The sequence below is a fragment of the Trachypithecus francoisi genome, unplaced genomic scaffold (genome assembly GCF_009764315.1).
Source record: "Trachypithecus francoisi isolate TF-2019V2 unplaced genomic scaffold, Tfra_2.0 Lachesis_group17, whole genome shotgun sequence".
Taxonomy (NCBI): Eukaryota; Metazoa; Chordata; class Mammalia; order Primates; family Cercopithecidae; genus Trachypithecus; species Trachypithecus francoisi.
The window spans coordinates 11,560,508-11,581,653 of NW_022681462.1; the positions used below are offsets into that span (position 1 = coordinate 11,560,508).

Genomic DNA, 21,146 nt, shown 5'->3' on the forward strand with positions numbered 1-21,146 from the left:
AGACGGGCGGATCACGAGGTCAGGAGATCGAGACCATCCTGGCTAACATGGTGAAACCCCGTCTCTACTAAAAATACAAAAAACTAGCCGGGCGAGGTGGCGGGCGCCTGTAGTCCCAGCTACTCGGGAGGCTGAGGCAGGAGAATGGCGTGAACCCGGGAGGCGGAGCTTGCAGTGAGCCGAGATTGCGCCACTGCACTCCAGTCTGGGCGACAGAGCGAGACTCTGCCTCAAAAAAAAAAAAAAAAAAAAAATTAAAAAAACAAATAAATAAAAAAAAATTAACATATGCTGTGGAAAAGAACCTAAAAGCAGATACAAGAAATTCTAGATCGGAAAAACAAACAAACAAACAAACAAACAAAAGGCAGGAATCTAGTTTTGGCATACTCTTACGCAGTGAAACCTTTCCTTCCTTTAAAATACACCAGGCACTTCTTTCCAATCATGTGAACGAAACTTGGCTTAAAAGGCCGGACTTAGACATCATTCTGTTCCTTTAGCTTGTGAAGCACTCATTATATACACCTAATTTACTGCTGATTTATGATTCCTCTTTTATATGTGTTTTGTCTTTCCTAATTGTAACTATGACATACAGCACTTTGATGTACAAGTATTTTTATAACCTTAATATTTAGTAGTCATTGGTACAAAGGAAATGCACAATATGTACCCCAGGTAAACAAATATATATGCTATGGTAGTTGGACTAAGGGTATAGTTATAGCTAACAAGCAAGAAGAATACCTTTAAAACACAGGACACTTACGGACAAAGGAAATAAAATATTTTTAAACTAATTTATTTAATTTCCAATACCAAAGGTACTTAAAGATGAAGGAAAATTAACGTTCAGAAGTTATAGTGTATTTTGTGAAATAAATCTTCAGGTTACAGAAGCCTCCCAGTTAAAATTAAAAAGCTAATCATGTTGACTAGGTGTGGTGGCTCCTGCTTACAATCCCAGCACTCTGGCAGGCCAAGGTGGGAGGATTGCTCAAGCCTATCAGCCAGCAGCATGGGCAACACGGCGAGACCCTATCCCTACAAAACATTAGAAAAAAAAAAAAAAATTTAGTAGGGCATGCCTGTGTTCCCAGCTACTTGGGAAGCTGAGGTGGGAGGATTGCTTGACCCCAGCTATTTGAAGCTGCAGAGATGGTGCCAATGTACTCCAGCCTGGGGAATAGACTTAGAACCTGTCTCAACAAAAAAAAAAGAAAGAAAGAAAAATTTTTTTAATTACTTTTTTCTATAACAAATGTAACTATGACGTCGATAAACTAGTATAATCATATATATTTCAAACCTGGAAAAGATCTTCCAGGACAATCAAATGTGATAAAAAACAGAGACGCAGATTTAAGAACAAAATGAGGATTTAAAATTATACAACAGTAAAATGGAACAGAACACTTTTTGGTGGTATGGCAGACCATGGCCGAAATTAAATCTGGGGCTTGTAACACATGAGTAAAACAATAAATAGTAGTAAAGAAACAAGGAATGACTACACTAAAGATCCCTGAAGAATAGAGATAAAGTATTTAGGACTTACTTGGACCACATAGTCAAACTGTGCTTATTAATTTCTCAGTCCATCACAGAACATGATCTAAAAGTTTCAAACCATAATTAAACATTTAAAAAAATGAGAACCTCTTTTAGGGCACACTATTTGCTCCTGCACTATCACTCTTAATCTATGATTTATGATGTATTAAAGATACTGCCATTGATTATCCTTAATATTCTTAAAAAAAGATACTGGCATTAAAATTTCATCATATTCAACTCTAAATGTGCTCAAACTTCGTCAAGGTTTAAGTCAGATTAAATAAGTAAATCCACGTCACTATTCTGCCATAATGATGATAAGAGAATGCAGGTGAAGGAAATACAGACAAGTAATCAAAGAAATGAGACATATTTTAAATGAAAATACTACTAGAAGTATCATGTGCCCCATAATAAAGTCAAGAAAAAATTTCTATTTTTCAGAGATAAACAAAGAAATAGAGTAGGTAAAAAGGCAGTGTATCGTAACTGAAATTAGCTATATCAAAGAATCCTAAGAAACTAACCTTGCCTCAAGTTTCTCAAAATATTACTACATTCCTCAAGGTACCACAGACAGAAAAGTTAAATTAATTAACAGGTATCACTACACCTTCATTTTCTGATCTTTCTTCCTTTCACAAGCCAACCTCTAACAAGGCATCCCCAGAACCACAAAAGGTAAAACAGCTTTGTGATTTTTAGTACTTGGCTTTTCCATCCCTGGGTTAACCATATATATATATATATATTTATTTATTTTTGAGACGGAATTTTGCTCGTTGCCCAGGCTAGAGTACAGTGGCACAATGGCGGCTCACTGCAGTCTCAACCTCTCCTGGCTCAAGGGATCCTCCTACCACACCCCACTGATATCCCTGTTCCCCACCACCTGCACCACAACACCTGGCTAATTTTTAAATTTTTCGTAAACACAGGATCTCGCTATGTTACCCAGGATGGTCTCAAACTTCTGGTCTTAAATGACCCTCCCACCTCAGCCTCACAAAGCCCTGGGATTACAGGCTTCAGCCACTGTGCCCGGCCCATATTTTGTTTCTATGTTTGTTTTTTTTGGAGACAGGGTCTTACTCTTGTCATCCAGGCTGGAGTGCAGTGGCAGGATCATGGCCCACTGCAGCTCACTGCAGTCTCGACCTTTTGAGCTCAAGCAACGCTCCCACATACCTGGGACCACAGGCATGCACCACCATACCCAGAAAATTTTTTACATTTTTGTCCAGACGAGGTCTCGTTATGCTGCCTAGGCTGGTCTGGAACTCCTGGGCTCAAGCGATCCACTTACCTCGGCCTCCTGAAGTGCTGGGATTACAGGCGTGAGCCATTGTGCCATAGTCCATATTTTTAACTAGAATATTTATAGTCAAGAATTTAACAGTCCAGTCTCCTCTTTCTCCCAAAAGATAACCTATAAGTGGCCTTCCTGTACCCACCAACACAAACAGAACCTACTTTGCTTCATGATAAAAGCAATAAGCTCCATTAGAGCAAAATATACTAAATATTCATTATATGCCCCCTCAAACAACTATAATAAAAATGCCAGGAATAACAAAATTCTGAATTTATAATTCTTTAATATATTTTCCTACCTTCACACTGGTTCCTTGGAAGAATCTTCCACCTTGTTTTTATCACATTTTCCAAAATTTGTAGTCCATAATACTGAAAATTGGAGAATAGAAGCATGTGAATATATTGCTATACAGGACTGGCAACTCTCAGGATTCACAAATGGACAGACATTCACACATTTACATCTAAAGTTTCAAAAACATTATGCTACCAAGTTTAATTACATATATTAAACAAGTATCTATTCACCCATATACTGAGTTTTCATGCATTTTCCTCATTTTATTGTTTACTACTCTATATAACGTCCTGCTGTTTATACATGCTCACACCAGGAGGAAGAACCAAATAAAAAGCCCTTTAGCAGCCAAATAGGCTTATCTGTCGAAGGAAAAGTAGCAGCCAGATACGAATTCACAGCATAAATGACTGCTCATAGGCTCACGTACTTTAACACGAACAGGCTCCTAAGAATTTAGCAGTTTGGATGCTATCAAGCTTCCTACCATCCTCTAGGAGTTATAAGCTTTTGGCCAAATATTAAAGTATTGTCACAAATACTTTCTATAAAAAGTGTTTACAAGCATCACTGGTGTGTTACTTAAGGAGCAGCAAGACAACCCATGGGTTTATTTTATATTTTAACCCCACCCTTATAGTTGCTATTTCTACTAATTTAAAGATAAACTTTTGTGCACAGTCAAAATAATCACAAATGCATGTTGCAATCTGTATCTACCTTTCAGGTATTTCTTCCTAAATACTGAAAGTTATAACTAAAAGTATAAAAAATTAAAAAACAGAGATACCACTTTCAAGCCATTTTGTCCCTCCTGCTGATTACTCACTCTAAATAGTCAACAACATTTATAATAATTTATAAAGCTCCAGGAGATACTACCTGAATTACTATGACCAATTAGTGTGGATAGGCAGGAGGAAGAAAAGGGACAAAACTGTTGTGGTACATTTCAACTGAGAGAATTAGGGAAGAATCAACTATAATACCTGAAAGGTAAACTCATTCATATATAGACATATAACCTCAGATTGCAAGTTTTGGCTGAGAATAAGAGTTCATCTTTAAAATGGTTAGTCATTACACAATAAAATAGGAGCATTAGTATTTCAACCAAAGGGATCATGTGAATGCTCATTTTATCCAAAGCACAATATAGACTGTCCCAAACTACATTGTGCTCAAACAGTGAATGTTTTTGCTGTTTTCTTTCATTTTAACATTTCATACTTTTCAGGAAAATTTTGCCATTTCAACTAAAGTACTACATTTGCAGAACATTCCTTAAAAACTTTCAAAATCAAAACAAGGCCAAAGCAAAATTCTAAAATCACAAATTTGATGCTATTACAATGTTTCATAATCAGCAGTAAATAGTGATTTTTCTAACCTGTTCATTTTTAAAAACACATCTATTTATTATGTCTAGGTCTGAGAAATACGTAAATAAGCAAAAAAAGAGAATTTTCCAAACGCCTGACGTTCTTAATTAGCTTTTAAAAACATACTACCCTAAACAATTTTATAGGCACAAAATCAGATTGTCAAGACTCAATAAGTCAAAGTAACGCACTGCTTACAACGTATCCTCTTGCCAAAAATCAATTAAAAAGCCTTTAAAACACTAAGAAACAAAACCCACCATATAGTTAGAAATAAAAATCTTAAAGATAACTTCATCTTATTTAACCAAACTTTTTGTTTACATATTTATTGGAATGACACTGTCACCTAAAGTTACTATTTACTAAACTGTAGTTATTTTCTACAACTGTATAAAGGTAGCATAAGCTTGATGAAGATACAATTCATATTTCATCTTTCTGCCAAGTTGAAGCAGGGAGCCCAATAAAAGCTTTGCCCAGGTTAGGTCAGAGGAATACATCTGTTACCATAATATCCTAAAATCCAATCTCTCCCAGACATAAAGACTTGGTCTATGAAACTGAAACAAAGAAAACTTACATTCCTTTGAAAAAATGTTATTTGGCGCCAGGCAAATTGGCCCTCGCCTATAATCCCAACACTTTGGGGAGGCCAAGGTGGGAAGGCCAGGAGCTCAAGATCAGCCTGAGCAACACAGGGAGACCCCGCCTCTATAAAAAAATTGTTAAGTTAGCGAGGCATGGTGGCACGCACCTGTAGCCCTAGCTACTCAGAAAGCTAGGCAGAATATCACTTAAGCCCAGGAGTTTGAGGTTACGGTGAGCTATAATCACACCACTACACTCCAGCCTAGCCAACAGAGGTCATGTCTCTTCAGAGAATTTTTTTTTTTTTTTAGTATTTTTGCTCAAAATCTGAAGTGACAGTCAAATCTGAAAGCAAATGATAAATCACTACGATCCAAACATTCTAAAGAATTATACTTTTGCATTACATCTCAGAACTTGAGAAATCCACTGCTGAGTTATGAAGATGAGGGACAGATAACAGCAAAGACTAAATGAAAAGATAAATGCATGAAATGATCCCTATGGTAGAAATTTCTACTGAGCCCTTAGAAATACTTATTTTATGCATTGAATTCCCCTTTCCCCTCCCACCGCCCATGAAACAAAAACAATTGATGAACAGAATTCAGTTAAAGGGAATCAAAAGGGTAGACCTTGTGGAGGCCTGCCGTCAAAGCCTAGCTGTGTCAGTTGCACAGGAAGACACCCCTTTTCTTCCTATTACAAGCAATCAACATAATGGAACATTATGATTAATATCAGGTAGTGTTAACATCTTTAAAGAAAAAAAAATGATTGCATAAAAGCCAAATGTCATAGTGCATAAATTTAGCACCAAATCATTTGTAATTTATGTAAATTGAAGAATTCTTTACCTGTTGCTTTCTTTCTGTTCCTCTAATCATCTCATTTTTCACAAGACAAATTTGAGTTTTTAAAAATACTGTTGATAAATCAACTTAAACATTAGTAATGTCTGTCAGTATAAAAAGCAAAATTTACCAGGCAAGCAAACAGGCAAACACTGTTATGTTACTTAAGGTTAGCACTTTGAGGAAGTTCTGGACTGTATTTTTGACCTAAAATTTACAAGCTGTCAAAACTAATTAATATTTTAAAACTGTTAATTAACAAAGTCTGGTTTCAGAAACAGATGTGAATATGGCTATCTTCTGTTTTAACACAATGTATATCAAGTGGAAACCTTTCGTGTATTAAACAGAATGCCATAGTATTTTATTACTTTAAGGCAGTTTAAAGAGAAGCGTGAATCATCAAGCCTAAAACAGACAAAACACATTTTGATCAACCCTTCTGTTCAAACTTAAAAAAGGACCCGAATTATAACATTTTCCATTGTAAATAAAAACTGAGTGCTGTCCCATTAGAAGCCCAATGCCATGGAGTAGGGTTTTAAGCTGTCCACACAACTTGGTGTCAGAGGTGCCTGGCCTGTATTATATTGATTACTTGCCCAAAATAATTCCTTAATGTTATGTTTCATCTCTGAATAACATTCAGAATTTATGCTACTTAGACCTGTATACATATTCTAAAAAGAAAAAAACAAAATCAGACAACCAAAAAAGCCACCTTGCATACTAGTCCCATTACAAAACTTCATTCATAATTCTTAGGACTATTTGCAAGAATTAATTATATGCTTAAGACTAAATTTTGAAACAAATTAACAATATAAAATGATTTGAGATAACAAATGCTAATACTAAAAATGAGATACCTTCCTCAAAGTTTATGACTGGAAGAAAAGAAATAACAGATTTTAAAACCACCACTTGCTTACTTTCGTATTCATATTCTGAGAAAATTCCAAAATTGTGTCGACTCTTGTCCAAGCATCAGGATGCTCCTTTAAATGTGTCAGTACTTCTTGAGCCATTCTTTGCTAAAATATTATAAAAAAAAAAATTAAGCTAACGTGTTCTTTTGAATCATTCATTAAAATGAAAACTACTGAGCAAGGTACAAATTCTAATTGGACAGAGATTCTATCATCAATGTTCAGAAATATTCAAAAATCAGACTTTACAGAAATAGAAATAAAATTATTTAAATATGACTCCCAATCTTTTTTTTTCTTTTTTGAGACAGTCTTGCTCTATTGCCCAGGCTGGACTGCAGTGGTACAATCTCAGCTCACTGCAACCTCTGCTTCCTGAGTTCAAGTGATTCTCCCGCCTCAGCCTCCCGAGTAGCTGGGATTACAGGCGGGTGCCACCACAGCCGGCTAATTTTTGTATTTTTAGTAGAGCTGGGGTTTCACCATGTTGGCCAGGCTGGTCTTGAACTCCTGACCTCAGGTGATCCACCTGCCTCGGCCTCCCAAAGTGCTGCAATTACAGGAGTGAGCCACTATGCCCAGCCAACTCCCAATCTTTAAAGGTGCAAATATTTTACTTTTTTGAAACAGAGTAATATTTTTGGGAGTAAATTTGGTTTATTTTTTAGTCTCAAAACTGCACTGGATTTCAGCCAAAGATCTATTCAGAAGCAAATGAGTTATCAGCATTTAAATCAACCAAAAATAACATAAAAATTCTTATCTAGGCCGGTTGCAGTGGTTCATGCCTGTAATCTCAATACTTTGGGAGACTGAGGCAGGAGGATCACTTGAGGTCAGGAGTTCAAGACCAGCTGGCCAGCCTAGGTGACAGGCAATGTAACGAGGCCATGACTCTCCAAAAATAAAAAATAAAAAAGCTGCACATGGTGGCTTGCACATGTAGTCCTAGCTACTCAGGAGGCTGAGGTGGGAGGATCACTTGAGTCCTGGAAATCAAGGCTGCACTGAGCTATGATGGTGCCACTGCACTTCAGCCTGGTGACAGAGCAGAGACTCTGCCTCTAGAAAAACAAAAAAATAACATCTACTTAGGTAAGTTACGTAACGTAGCAGGACACTCCACTTTACAAGAGTTACCAAGAGTTCTCTAACTACAAAAATACATTTCATGGAAAGACTACTGAAAACTAGGTCTAAGTAAGACCACAAATCCCAAATACTTATATACCCTTTGAGCTCTTTAAAAAGGGCTCTTAAAATTTGTTGTAACCATCCTTTCTCCATTTTGAAATTTCACTAATTTCATATATAAAATATTTGTTTTGGAAACGATTTCCGTTTTTATTTTCATATTTTTAACATATAAACCCAGAAATACTCATTTATGTAGCCATCACCTTGTGCTTGTATCAGTTTTTCTTTGAACATAAAATAACTAAAGTTTATGAAAGTCATCTTTGTGCCTTTCCCTCCTGCCATTTCCTTCTTTTCTCTCTTTCTTTTTTTTTTAGTTAGAGTCTCACTCTGTCACCGAGGCTGGAGTGCAATGGCAGGATCTCAACTCACTGCAACCTCCACCTCTGGGGTTCAAGCAATTCTCCTGCTTCAGCCTCTCGAGTAGCTGGGACTACAGGCACGTGCCACCACACCTGGCTAATTTTTGTATTTTCAGTAGAGATAGGGTTTCACCCTGTTGGCCAGGCTGGTCTCAAACTCCTCACCTCGTGATCCACCCACCTCAGCCTCCCAAAGTGCTGGGAGTACACCTTTGTTCCTTCTTTAAAAAGTAATGGCTTTCATGAACTTGGTTTGTCTTTTCCTGTCCTCATTTTCATGGCATGTGTGTAAATTTCATGAATAGGGTTGTATGGCTACCAAATTTTATGCTTTTTTTTTTTTTTTTTGAGACAGAGTCTCGCTCTGTTGCCCAGGCTGGAGTGCACTGGCCGGATCTCAGCTCACTGCAAGCTCCGCCTCCCGGGTTCACGCCATTCTCCTGCCTCAGCCTCCCGAGCAGCTGGGACTACAGGCGCCCACCACCACCACGCCCGGCTAGTTTTTTTTTTTTGTATTTTTTAGTAGAGACGGGGTTTCACCGTGTTAGCCAGGATGGTCTCGATCTCCTGACCTCGTGATCCGCCCGTCTCGGCCTCCCAAAGTGCTGGGATTACAGGCTTGAGCCACCGCGCCTGGCCCAAATTTTATGCTTATACTCAAAAAATCTTTCAGGCTGGGGGCACAGTGGCTCCCTGCACTTTGGGAGGCCGAGGTGGGCGGATCATGAGGTGAGGAGTTCGAGACCAGGCTGACCAATATGGCGAAACCCCATCTCTACTAAAAATACAAAAATTAGCCGGGCATGGTGGCGTGCGCCTATAGTCCCAGCTACTCGGGAGGCTGAGGCAGGAGAATCGCTTGAACCCAGGAGCGGAGGTTGCAGTGAGCCAAGATTGTCCCAGCGCACTCCAACCTAGGTGACTTGAGACTCCCTCTCCAAAAAAAAACTTTTCTGCAATTAGTTTTTTCCATTTGACAGTTTTTAAGATCCAGCCATGTCAACATTTTAGTTTTTTCATTTCAGTAAGTTTTTCATACATTAACGTATTTTTACCAAACAGCTTTTAATTCTACTGACAAAAAGCAATGGTTTAATCCTTTTCACTTTTATATCTTTAAAGGTTTTTTTTATAACTCAATTAGATCCTTCCTATTACCTATTTCTTTTTTTTTTTTTTGAGACAGAGTTTCGCTCTGTCGCCCAGGCTGGAGTGCAGTGGCCGGATCTCAGCTGCAAGCTCCACCTCCCGGGTTTACGCCATTCTCCTGCCTCAGCCTCCCCAGTAGCTGGGACTACAGGCGCCCGCCACCTCACTCGGCTAGTTTTTGTATCTTTTAGTAGAGACGGGGTTTCACCGTGTTAGCCAGGATGGTCTCGATCTCCTGACCTCGTGATCCGCCCGTCTCGGCCTCCCAAAGTGCTGGGATTATAGGCTTGAGCCACCGCGCCCAGCCCCTATTACCTATTTCTATTAAAAGTTGTAAGCAAAAAGTTTGGGCCAGGTGTGGTGGCTCATGTCTGTAATCCCAGGAGTTCAATATCAGCTTGGGAAACAAAGAAAAATTAATAATGAGCCAGGTGTGGTGGGACATGCACTTATGGTCCCAGCTACTCAGGAGGCTGAGGTGGGAAGATTGAGCCTGGGAGGTCAAGGCTGCAGTGAGCTGTGATCATGCCATTGTGCTCCAGCCTGTATGACAGAGCAAGAAAAAGGTTTGATGACTTTAAAATCTGTCAATTACCTTTCTCTTACACTTTACTTTATCATGGGTTTAATTATGTGGTTATAAACAACAAAGCATCAAAAACAGGGTAGGAAGCACTCTTACAACCATTTCCAACAAAGATACCTTATAATCTTTCGCTTGGCTTTTATTCTAGTCTTTTTTTCAAAAAAATCGTATGCTTGGTAGGGCACCATGGCTCACGCCTATAATCCTAGCACTTTGGGAGGCCGAGTGGGAAGATCACAAGGTCAGGAGTTCAAGACCAGCCTGGCCAACATGGTGAAACCCCATCTCTACTAAAAATTCAAAAATTAGCTGGGTATGGTGGGGCATGCCTGTAATCCCAGTTACTGGGGACGCTAGGCAGGAGAACTGCTTGAATCAGGACCCGGAAGGCGGAGGTTGTGGTGAGCTGAGATCACACCACTGCACTCCAGCCTGGGCTACAGAGTAAGATTCTGTCTCATTAAAAAAAAGAAAGAGGCCGGGCACGGTGGCTCAAGCCTGTAATCCCAGCACTTTGGGAGGCCGAGACGGGCGGATCACGAGGTCAGGAGATCGAAACCATCCTGGCTAACACGGTGAAACCCCGTCTGTACTAAAAAATACAAAAAAATTAGCCGGGCGAGGTGGCGGGCGCCTGTAGTCCCAGCTACTCGGGAGGCTGAGGCAGGAGAATGGCGTGAACCCGGGAGGCGGAGCTTGCAGTGAGCTGAGATCTGGCCACAGCACTCCAGCCTGGGCCGCAGAGCGAGACTCCGTCTCAAAAAAAAAAAAAAAAAAAAAAAGAAAGAAAGAGAGAGAGAGAAATCATATGCTTATCCTGGAGTTTTTGCTTTATTTTAACCACGATCTTTTCCTCAGGTAGTAAACATAATACCACTTTCATGACTATCCCATACATCAATCAGCAAAACACACTGCTATACACTCAATAACTTATATGGTTATTCTCTATCCAGAAACCCACCAGAACCACTGTGGTCACCTGAAAAGATCAGATGCCTGCTTCCATTGTGAGTCTGTGGTTAGAAGAGTTAATGTGTGTATTTTAAAATACAATTATACACATTTTTATTTGATTTCATTAAAGGACTGATGGGTATAATGTGTCATATGAGAAATTATAGAAGGCAGAAAGAATAATGATGTGAGTTATCTAGGGCCAAAGCACATTTTAGCAGTGTTTTGATCTTCTCCCTGAGAATATCTAGCTAGATAACCTTATCTAACTAGAGGAAAAGTTGTATCAAAGATCCTCACACAGTACAAGTTACTTGGTCAAGTTGCCATTTTGTCAGATGCTTTGAAGTGATAAGCATTCTACACAGAATCATAAACTTCCCACACTATCACCACTCACTTCAATCTCTACATAAATCATGTTCTTTCCTGTTAGTTGTAATTTTACTCTCCGACGTTACTTCTAGTATTTGCATTCTAATGTATTCTAATCCCACCATTCTTACATAATGTTCTTTATAAACTTAAAACCCCAGCAGGGGTTTTAAAAAAAAGACACAAAAGCAAACTAAAGAGAAAGAAAACCTAGCATCTCCCTTGTGCTACTAACTGAATGGTGAAAGCATTTTAGTTGCTAAGCAATAGAGTTCAAGATCTTTAACAGAACACAATATTGGAGACAACATCCAACTCTTCCTGTATCTTTTTTCTAGGTGTCTACTTGGCTAAAAATAGAAAAATACTTATAACATAGAGTAGTCCTAATGTAACAGTGCTAAATAGCCTACTATACTAACCATGTATGCAAAAGTTGTCTACAGATTACAAGTCACCCTTGTAAATAATTTCTTCCCCTCCCCAAGTTACACATTCCTTTTTTTTTTTTTTTTAAAAAAAAGGCTACCTACAGCTTTCTTCCCAGTTGACTTTAGAGGCTTAATTAGTATAATAAATTTTTCTTGTCATTATCAGCGCACGATATTTTGTGAGTAGAAAAAATTTTTTTTAATTTCATGTAATGAGTATCACATATGCTAAATCATTTTCATTATACTGCTAAATGTACCCTTTAAACAGAGTGCCTTCTACCTACCAAGCACTGTAATAGGTGCTTTATAAACCTCATCATTACTAACCCTCCAATCTCTTGTAGGGCAGGTCACATTTGTACATGGGACTTAAGCAATGACTAGAGAGAGCTTACAGGAAACAAATTAAGACATCTAACACTAAAAACATGTTTTCCACCACAGCAGCTCTCTGCTGCTACTCCTTTTCCTTTGAAATAAGACTCTCAAGGAGGTGGTAAACAAAAAGTAGACTCAACTAACAACACAGGACTTTTAGAGACCAAAAGGACTCCTTAACCAGCTTTAAGCTCTAAATCTGTTTCTTCATTTATAATACAATATAAGTTTGCTAGTTATTTTTACGCAACTGATTTTGTCACATGATCTATTAACTACTGCAGACAAAATCCTTTTACTTTGGGAAAGTTAACCTATTGTCCTTATAAACAAAAAAAATTTACACTTTTCTTAATCTACTTTTTATTAAGAACTCAATTTTAAAACAAACCATTAAATTTCTTAATACTATGAAACATTAAAAGCAATATTACTGTAATATATTCTCAATTATAAAAATTACCACTAATTCTGTTGTAAGGCATGAAGAACACTGCTCTGTTGGTTTATTTATCATACCTTTAGATGTAGTGAACTAGCTTAGTGCAAAGATTAAATAGTATTAATAGCTGAATCTATGTGGAAAAAATTAAATGCCTTTTTCCCCAATGGCTACAGACCTGTGCTTCTAACATTATATTCAAAATTGAACCCAAACTTACTTTCATAGCTTTCTCCAAAAGCAGCTGTTTTCTATGCATCCATGCTAGAAGAAATGAAGCTTAAAGCTTCATGTTGAATGTACAGCATGAGTAACAACTAAATGACAGGGATAATAAATACTGATGGATAATTTTTTCAAGAATGCTTTTGGAGATAAAGTACTGATCAAAACGCCCTAAGAGTATAAACCCGGACTAACAAGCTTACACAATCACTGCACAGTAATGTTTTCTGTTTTTAGAGCTTCCACAGCCCTTTTTCAAGTTTCCACTACAGTGAAAGCAGTATTGTTAGATTTCACAAGGGAATGGAAACATTTATACATGATGCTTTTTGGACTACCTATAAAAGATAGTACTATATCCATCTTACATGTTTTCAAAAAGTGTAATGGCACTCAGTTTCTTAATTATACAAATACAAATATCTTGACAATATAAGTAACCTCATATCTACTAGCTGAACATTCATCTAACCAGAAATCTACTGTTCTGGCAACAAAACTACCTTAAAAGATTTCTGGACAGGCGTGGTGGCTCACACCTGTAATACCCACACTTTGGGAGGGCAAGGCAGGCGGATCACGAGGTCAGGAGATGGAGACCATCCTGGCCAATACGAAACCCATCTCCACCAAAATACAAAAAATTAGCTGGGCGTGGTAGTGCGCCGGTAGTCCCAGCTACTCGGGAGGCTGAGGCAGGAGAATTGCTTCAATCTGGGAAGCGGAGGTTGCAGTGAGCCAAGATTGTGCCACTGCATTCAAGCCTGGTGACAGTACGAGACTCCATCTCAAAAAAAAAAAAAAAAGATTTCTGACCCAACTACAGAACTTTTTACTCATTCAAAAACATGTTTGGGCTGGCTCAAGGTGGCTCATGCCTGTAATCCCAGCACTTTGGGAGGCCGAGGCAGGTGGATCATCTGAGGTCAGGAGTACCAAGACCAGCCTGGCCAACATGGTGAAACCCCGTCTCTACTAAAAATACAAAAATTAGCCAGGCACAGTGGTGTGCGTCTATAATCCCAGCTACCAGGGAGGCTGAAGCAAGACAATCACTTGAACCCAGGAGGCAGGGGTTGCAGTGAGCCAAGATCATGCCACTGCACTCCTGCCTGGGACATAGAGCAAGACTCTGTCTCAAAAAAAAAAAAAAAAAAAAGTTTGGCCCCACAGGTAAAAAAATCCAGTTTTTTTTTTCTTGAGACACATACAATTTAAAATTTTATACACTATTTCTGTTTTACCTTTTAGTTGGGTTCAAAAAAGCCAAAAACTTAAACTGATTAAAGCATGGTTTATGTTCAAGATAATTCCCTACATTACCAGTACCACTTAGAAAAGTGCACAAAATTCAACTAACATAAAAATACTTGGTATTCCTGTTTTTAATTAAACAAACATATCTGTGAAGTACTTCTGTAAATGTTTTAAAAGTAGAAGAATCATATTAGCTCCAAACATATTAAGTATATATAAAAGTACAGAGAACCTTTAATACCTACAAAGTATTTAATAACATTCGGCTCTTAAGGACAGAACAAGTATAAGAATAGTATTCCAAAACAACCCAATGTAACCATATCAAAATTATGCAATTTTTTTCTCCAAACTAATTCTCATTATCGTTAATATAGAAATCCAAATTAACGCAAACTATGGAATACCTTTTTTAAAGGTGATAATTTAAAATTTTATTATAAACCCAACAACTCTGTTACACTGTCAAAATGTTATAAAGTTTTCGTTGGCTACTTTACCTGGGCTCCTTCTCCATGGTATAAGCAATTCACCACATTATCTAATAAGTTGATATCCAGTTTTTGGCTGAAATCGAGCAGCTGACGAGCTGCATGGTCTGCTAACATTGTCATAATTGCTGGCATAGATTACTGAAAATAAAGAAAAAACATTGAAGCTGCCTATGAAGTTTTGGAATTATCAAAAACTTCCTACAAGTTATTTTACTTCAACCATGTTATTACAAATATTTTAATGAATACTTTAGAGACTTTAATTACAAAAAACTGAGATAGTAAAAGCAAGTAACAGAAGCTCAAATTACTTAGCTATTTGATAATTACATAAATTATTATGGTCCATTCAACTTTTCTAGTGTTTTGTTTATACACCACAAAGACTTTCCTATTCCACTAACATTTATAAAGTATGCTAATCTATTATTTAAATGCATCCACTATTAGGATTTTATGGTCCTAAAACGTGATACAGTTCACTATCTTGATGTCAAAACTTCTTAAGCAAGTAGGATTAAGTTCAAGCGAATGTGTTTTTCTTCTCTTCCCAACTAGGGTCTTCTGGATAACTCAGTAAAAGCTCACTTCACATTATCTTAACTTTATAAAAATAATTCTATAAAGACAGAATGGGCTGAGCGCAGTGGCTCACACCTGTAATCCCAGCACTTTGGGAGGCCGAGGTGGGCGGATCACTTGAGGTCAAGAATTCCAGACCAATCTGGCCAACAATGGCAAAACCCCATCTCTACTAAAAATACAAAAATTAGTCAGGCGTGGAGGCAGGCGCCTGTAATCCCAGCTACTCGGGAGGCTGAGGCAGGAGAACTGCTTGAACCCAGGAGACGGAGGTTGCAGTGAGCCAAGATGCGCCACCCCACTCCAGCCTGGGCAACAGAATTGAGACTCCATCTCAAAAACAAACAAAAAAAGACAGAATGACGTTAAAAATAAAAATGTGGATATACAGTAATTCCTATTGTCTACAGCAATGGTTAGCAGGAACCACAAGTCTAATATATCTTGGTATAAATCCCCTTAGCCTCTACAGAAATAACTTAGTTTCTACACTCAAACCATTCTAATTGTTTCAACCCTCAATGAATTGGGGGATTGAAATTACATCTACAAACATATTTACTGAATATATAATCTAGGAAAAGAAACTTTACGGGCAATATGCCTAACAAGATTTTTTAAATTCCAGGTATTCATTGGCAAGTTAAAAGCTGTAAAAGCCTGCCCATTTCCAAATAAAAAAGAATTCTAAGAGAAAAATGAGTTACTTCACCAAAATATATACTGGTTAAAACCTACTAGTTCATATGCAATGCTATCCTTTTAAGAAGATTCTACTCTAAGATGCTGGCACACATCCACCTTTTTGTTGCCCAGAATTATAAAAAATCTTTCCTCTGCTTTTCTTCAAAGCCAATGCCACTCAAACCTAACTGGTTAAGTCAGTAGTCCTTAACCTATTTGGGGGTCTAAGATGCCTGAGACTCTGAGGAACTAATAGCTCTAACCCAGTTTTAAAAAACTCATGATTTTGTATACAATTATAGAGGATTCAGGACATCCTGAAAGCCATCCATGGCACCCCCAGTTTAGTGTATTTAGAACTAACAAGGTAAGATCTCCACTTCTTCCCATTTTAGGAACTTTCGTGGACCAGAAAATGAGTAGCTAATTTCTTTACATTGTACTTGGACAAACTAGCTTGGCAGGGGGGAAAAAAGGCGTTAATTCCTGGCTATTTTATAACAGCTTAAAAATGTCCATAACAATAATGGCAGCAATTTCAATGTTAATGCAAATGTCTTATTTAAATATAACGTCTGTTACAACAGATTAGAACTCCAAAAAATGAGTCACCTATGACTGACATGATGTAAAAATAATGTGAAACTCAAGAAATTAGGAGTTCAAGAATTGGTCCATTACTGACAAAACTGATGAGACTTCAAAATATTTTGTAGTAGGCATTAAACAAACTTTTTTAAACAGCAAGATACTTGTTACACACCACAAAAAAACCCTTAAGATCTAAAAACTGAGAGGAAATATATATTCCACAAATGAATGTGTAAACTCTCCACCTTCAACTACCATAAAATTTAAAAGATCAGAACAATCTTAATTATTTGAGGCTTAAAAGCAATGTCCACAAAGCATCAAGATCTACGTATCAGAAGTTTTCAAATATTTCGGTTAAATATTGAACAAACTTTTCACCTATTTACTCCTACAATAGTTTAATGCCAAAACAAAAAAGGATTAAGAAAATGACTCTTCCAAGTTTCACTTTCAAATACACTGTCCTTATAGAATTCTCCGAACTAGACTGATGTGAAAAACGAGATTTAGAATAGAAGGATTTAAATACAGTAGTTTGCCATCCTTAGAACTAGCGGCTGTCTTCGAAATGACCTACCTATTCTTGAACTGTACATAGTACAGAAATGGCGGCTTTGTGGTCAATGCCAAGCACATTTAGTCCCCCAAATCAAGCCGCTTCCACAACATTCTTTCCACTAACAGCAGCGTCCCACACTTAAGATATACAATCAGACAGCAAACAAGTCATAGAGGGAGAGGTGTAACCACGAACGCTCATTCCCGTTGGGCTCTTCAATCCTAAAATCCACTCACTGGATAACATATACTAGGGATTATCCAGCTTAATGGATAATGTTGTGACTCTACAAGTGACCCCCAATGCCAGTTCCTATCCAAAACCCAGGAAATCGTAACCGTTGCTTAATAACTTCACACTAGATGAAAAAAAAACAAGTCGCTACAAGGCGAAAGACTGACTGCTCCTTAGGTGTGTGGGCAACCGCCTGCTTCATTCAGGAGAAACACACCTCACTAGGGCCCGCCCTCCCCTGGCTTCCCACCCGAACCGATTTGCAGCCCTTCTAACTATAGCACACGGGAGCACGCACTCACCCCGCCCATACTCGGAGGAGGCATTTAGACCAGGCGCCTTAAGTTCAACGGCCCTTTCTCTATGCAGCATGGCCTCGGCGTGATCAGAGGAGGTCCGGGCTGAGCCAGTACTGAATGCTTCCTCTACTACACCACTTCCTCCCACCCAACCCAAACTCAGACATCGAAGTGAAGGAGAATCAGGGCATCCTCCACTGTACGAGGCCAGCAGTAAATGGTTTAACCAACTTATCACACTCAAACCCCTGAAAAGGAACTACAAGACGGAATCCCATGTGCAGGCCCCTGAAAAATTCATCTTTCCTACTTCACATGCCACTCTGCAAAAAACCGGAGAGCTTTCGAGTTTCCTTGCTGGAGGAACAGGGAGTCGGCAGCCCCTCCCTCCCCCATCCCAAGCTCTCCACCGAGGGGGCCACGTGATGCAGGCGGACGTTTCAATGCTGCTGCACTAAATATTTCTGGAAACTTCCACTCCTAATAATTTACAGAGATGTTCCTGAAATCACCCCAACTTCTCCCCAGCCCGTGGGGCTGGGGAAGCCCTTCCACCCCGCGCGGGGCCCCGTTCACTATCACGCTCCTCGCCTTCCTCCACCGCCACCCGCACACGCGAATGACCCAGCAAGCGCTCCCCTCCCGCGGCCGCCTCCCCGCCTCCATCCCCCAGCGGCAAAAGCGGCTCCATTCAATTGCAGGCTCCGCTGTGGGCTCGGCGCGCCCCCAGCCCGCCCGCCGCCTCCTGGGCTCGCTTCCCGCGACCGCCGCGCCCCACGCTGGCCTCCTCCCGCCCGGCCGCGCCGCCGCCCGACCCTCGGCCCCAAAGACACAGTCGACTTACCCAGAGATTGAACCAACTGCTCCTTCCTTCCTTGTCGGGGGATTAGGGCCAGGGAAGGTGGGGAGGGGGGAGAGGGGACGAATCAAGGTGGGTTTCACAGTTTTCCCACCTTAAAAAAGGAAATTAAAAAAATGGAGAGGAAAAGGGCAAAAAGAGCTCAATAATATTTACTATTTCAGGGACGCTTCCCCCCAACACACACACCCACCCGCCCCCCCCAAAAAGAAGGGGAATTAATCTGGGGAATAAATGCTCCCGCCCGGCTGGGGAGTGAGGGAAGGGGGAGGGAACGGGGTCAAGTCCCAAAGATTCAGCCCCAGGGGGACCCTCCAGCCACAGGCAGCAGCAGAAGCGGCAGGAGTAGGGGGTGTAGAGTCCACACGGCCGGGGGGACGCTCTGCTGCCAGTTGCAGTCCGACTCCCCCCTACCAAAACACGGCTCCCTCTCTCACGCGGCTCCGGCGCTGGGCCCCCACCCCGGCTCGCCTAAACTTTCCCCCCTTCTCTTGCTCCTCAGCGACTGGTGGTTCCCCCCTCCCCCTCTGGGTGGTTGCACGGACTGCAGCAGCAAAGACTGGAACAGGCACCGCCGCCGGGGCTGTAGCTACTGTTGCTCTTGCTGATGCTGTAGCTCCCGCTGCTCCTGCCGCGGCCGCTGCAGCCGCTTCTCCCCCTCCTCCTAGTGCCTCAAACTCGGAACCGGTTGAAACCGGTTCAGACTGGGAGATTCCATCTCGGTTGAGTTTTCAGCCCATGGCGCCGCGGAGCGTTTGGAACCTGGGCCTCCGCCCCCAGCCCGCCCTCCTATTGGTCAGTTCCAGCTACAGCCGCGCCATGAGCCTATCTCTCATTGGTCTGAGCGCCAGTCAATCCCACCTCAAGGCTCCACACGAGCCCGCCGCTTCGGCCCCCGCCTCTTTTCAGCAGCGATTTGCCCGCAGAGTGGGGGAGGGGAAGAGGGGAGGGGTGGAGGAGGAGGAGGTAGGACGAAGAGCAGGGCTGAATAGAAAAGAGAGCGAAGGAAAGCCGCATGGAGGATTCGTTCGGACAAGCTGTCAATCAAGCGCAGCCCGCCCTCGAGCTCTCGACTTCCCTTCCCCCTGCGGCCCTCACCCTCCCAGTGCCTAGTTCGCAGGCCCGGCCTTTCCCGCCTGCTCATTGGCTGGGCGCCTTCGGTGACGGAGAGGGTGGGGCGCAGCTCGTGAGCTAGTGGCGGCGCGAGTTTGATCGCGGCGCGCGGCGGTGGTGCATCTGCTTTCCCCGGACTCGGCCGGCCCGCCCCCACCGGCTCCCGCCAACCTGCGGGGGCCTGAGCCCGCGGGAATTAGGATCCGCCCCTCAGATGGGGGATGCGTTCGGAAAAGGGATGGCACACCCAGTTGTTTTGAACTCTCGGAGGGGTGGAGAAAGGAGGGAGAGGAACACCTCCGAGGCCAATTGTAGGCCCCAGACCTCTAATCCATTTTAGAGGCCTGGGTTGGGCCAGGTAGCTGAGAGACAGATTGGGGTGAGGCGCAGGGCGTGCATTCTTGGCGCCTCGTGATCTTCTCAGGGTCTCGGAAAATATATCGAAATACTTCTTGGGAAAGTCTTAAAATTTCAACTCTGTCTCCCCAGGCTGGAATTTGGCCGCTTCGACAACCAACCTTTCCTGAAAACCAAAACATTGTAATCCCAGGTGATTGGTTTGACAGCGCATGTTGTGGCTGGGTGAGCTTGCATGCCAACTGCGTCCCACCTGGTGCCCTTGATCTGCAACACTCAGATTTTCCTTTCACCCTAGCGGCACTTCACGTACTAAATCATCACCAAATAGTATTTTCTGTGAAAGTCACATGCACGTTGTCTTTCACGTGGTTGCCTCTCGTGTTTGTTCCCAAGCGTCCTCCAAATCAGCTTTACAGATTGTTCTTTGCTTAAGAGCAAATAGCCCACGAAAATTTACTAGGCCCTTTGTGCCACCAAGAGGTCGATAAATGGTTTATTGAATTAATACAATTTTCTTTAGCAAATGTTCATTCACGATGGACTATGACTAACCTCAAAGCACCACTTATTCTAACTCCCCCTCCAATAAAGAAAAACCCAACAACTCAATGTTTAGATGCACCAGAATGATTTTGGATAATTTTCAGACCTAAGTTTTTATTCATTACATAAATGAATAATATCAAGCCATTTTATATACATATATACATATATAATGTACTATGTATGATATGTGATATACAGTTGGCCCTCTATCCGTGGGTTCCCCATCCTCAGTTTCAACCAGCCCTGGGTGGAAAATATTTTTAAAATAATACAACAAAAATAATACAAAATAAAACGCAATGCAGTATATTGATATAGCATTTACATTGTATAAGGCATTATAAGCAATGTAGAGATGATTTAAAGTTTACATCGTATAAGCTATTATAGGCAATCTAGAGATTGAAGTGTAACGGGAAGTTTACAAATACAGTATATGCAAATACAGTAAATCCTCACTTAACGTGGTCATGGAGAGGATCTTGGAAACTGCGACTTTAAACACAAGGATAGGCCAGGCATGGTGGTT

At 40.7% G+C, this 21,146-nt stretch overlaps 1 protein-coding gene across 4 annotated transcripts in view; it reads right to left on the reverse strand.

The window, feature by feature from the left end:
• Window positions 1-19,362, reverse strand: part of XPO1 (exportin 1) — a 64,280-nt gene extending 44,918 nt beyond the window's left edge. The window contains exons 1-4 of one of the 4 annotated variants that reach the window (XM_033239157.1): window positions 18,584-19,362; window positions 14,794-14,925; window positions 6,935-7,036; window positions 3,174-3,246 (exon numbers count right to left, since the gene is read on the reverse strand). In XM_033239157.1, coding sequence (XP_033095048.1) covers window positions 3,174-3,246; window positions 6,935-7,036; window positions 14,794-14,919 — 301 coding nt within the window. In that variant the 5' untranslated portion in view covers window positions 14,920-14,925; window positions 18,584-19,362. Of the gene's footprint in view, window positions 1-1,561; window positions 1,582-3,173; window positions 3,247-6,934; window positions 7,037-14,793; window positions 14,926-17,742; window positions 18,372-18,583 lie in introns of those variants that run through there. The other 3 variants (XM_033239159.1, XM_033239158.1, XM_033239160.1) reach the window with 3 other exon arrangements.
• Between the last annotated feature and the right edge of the window lie 1,784 nt (window positions 19,363-21,146).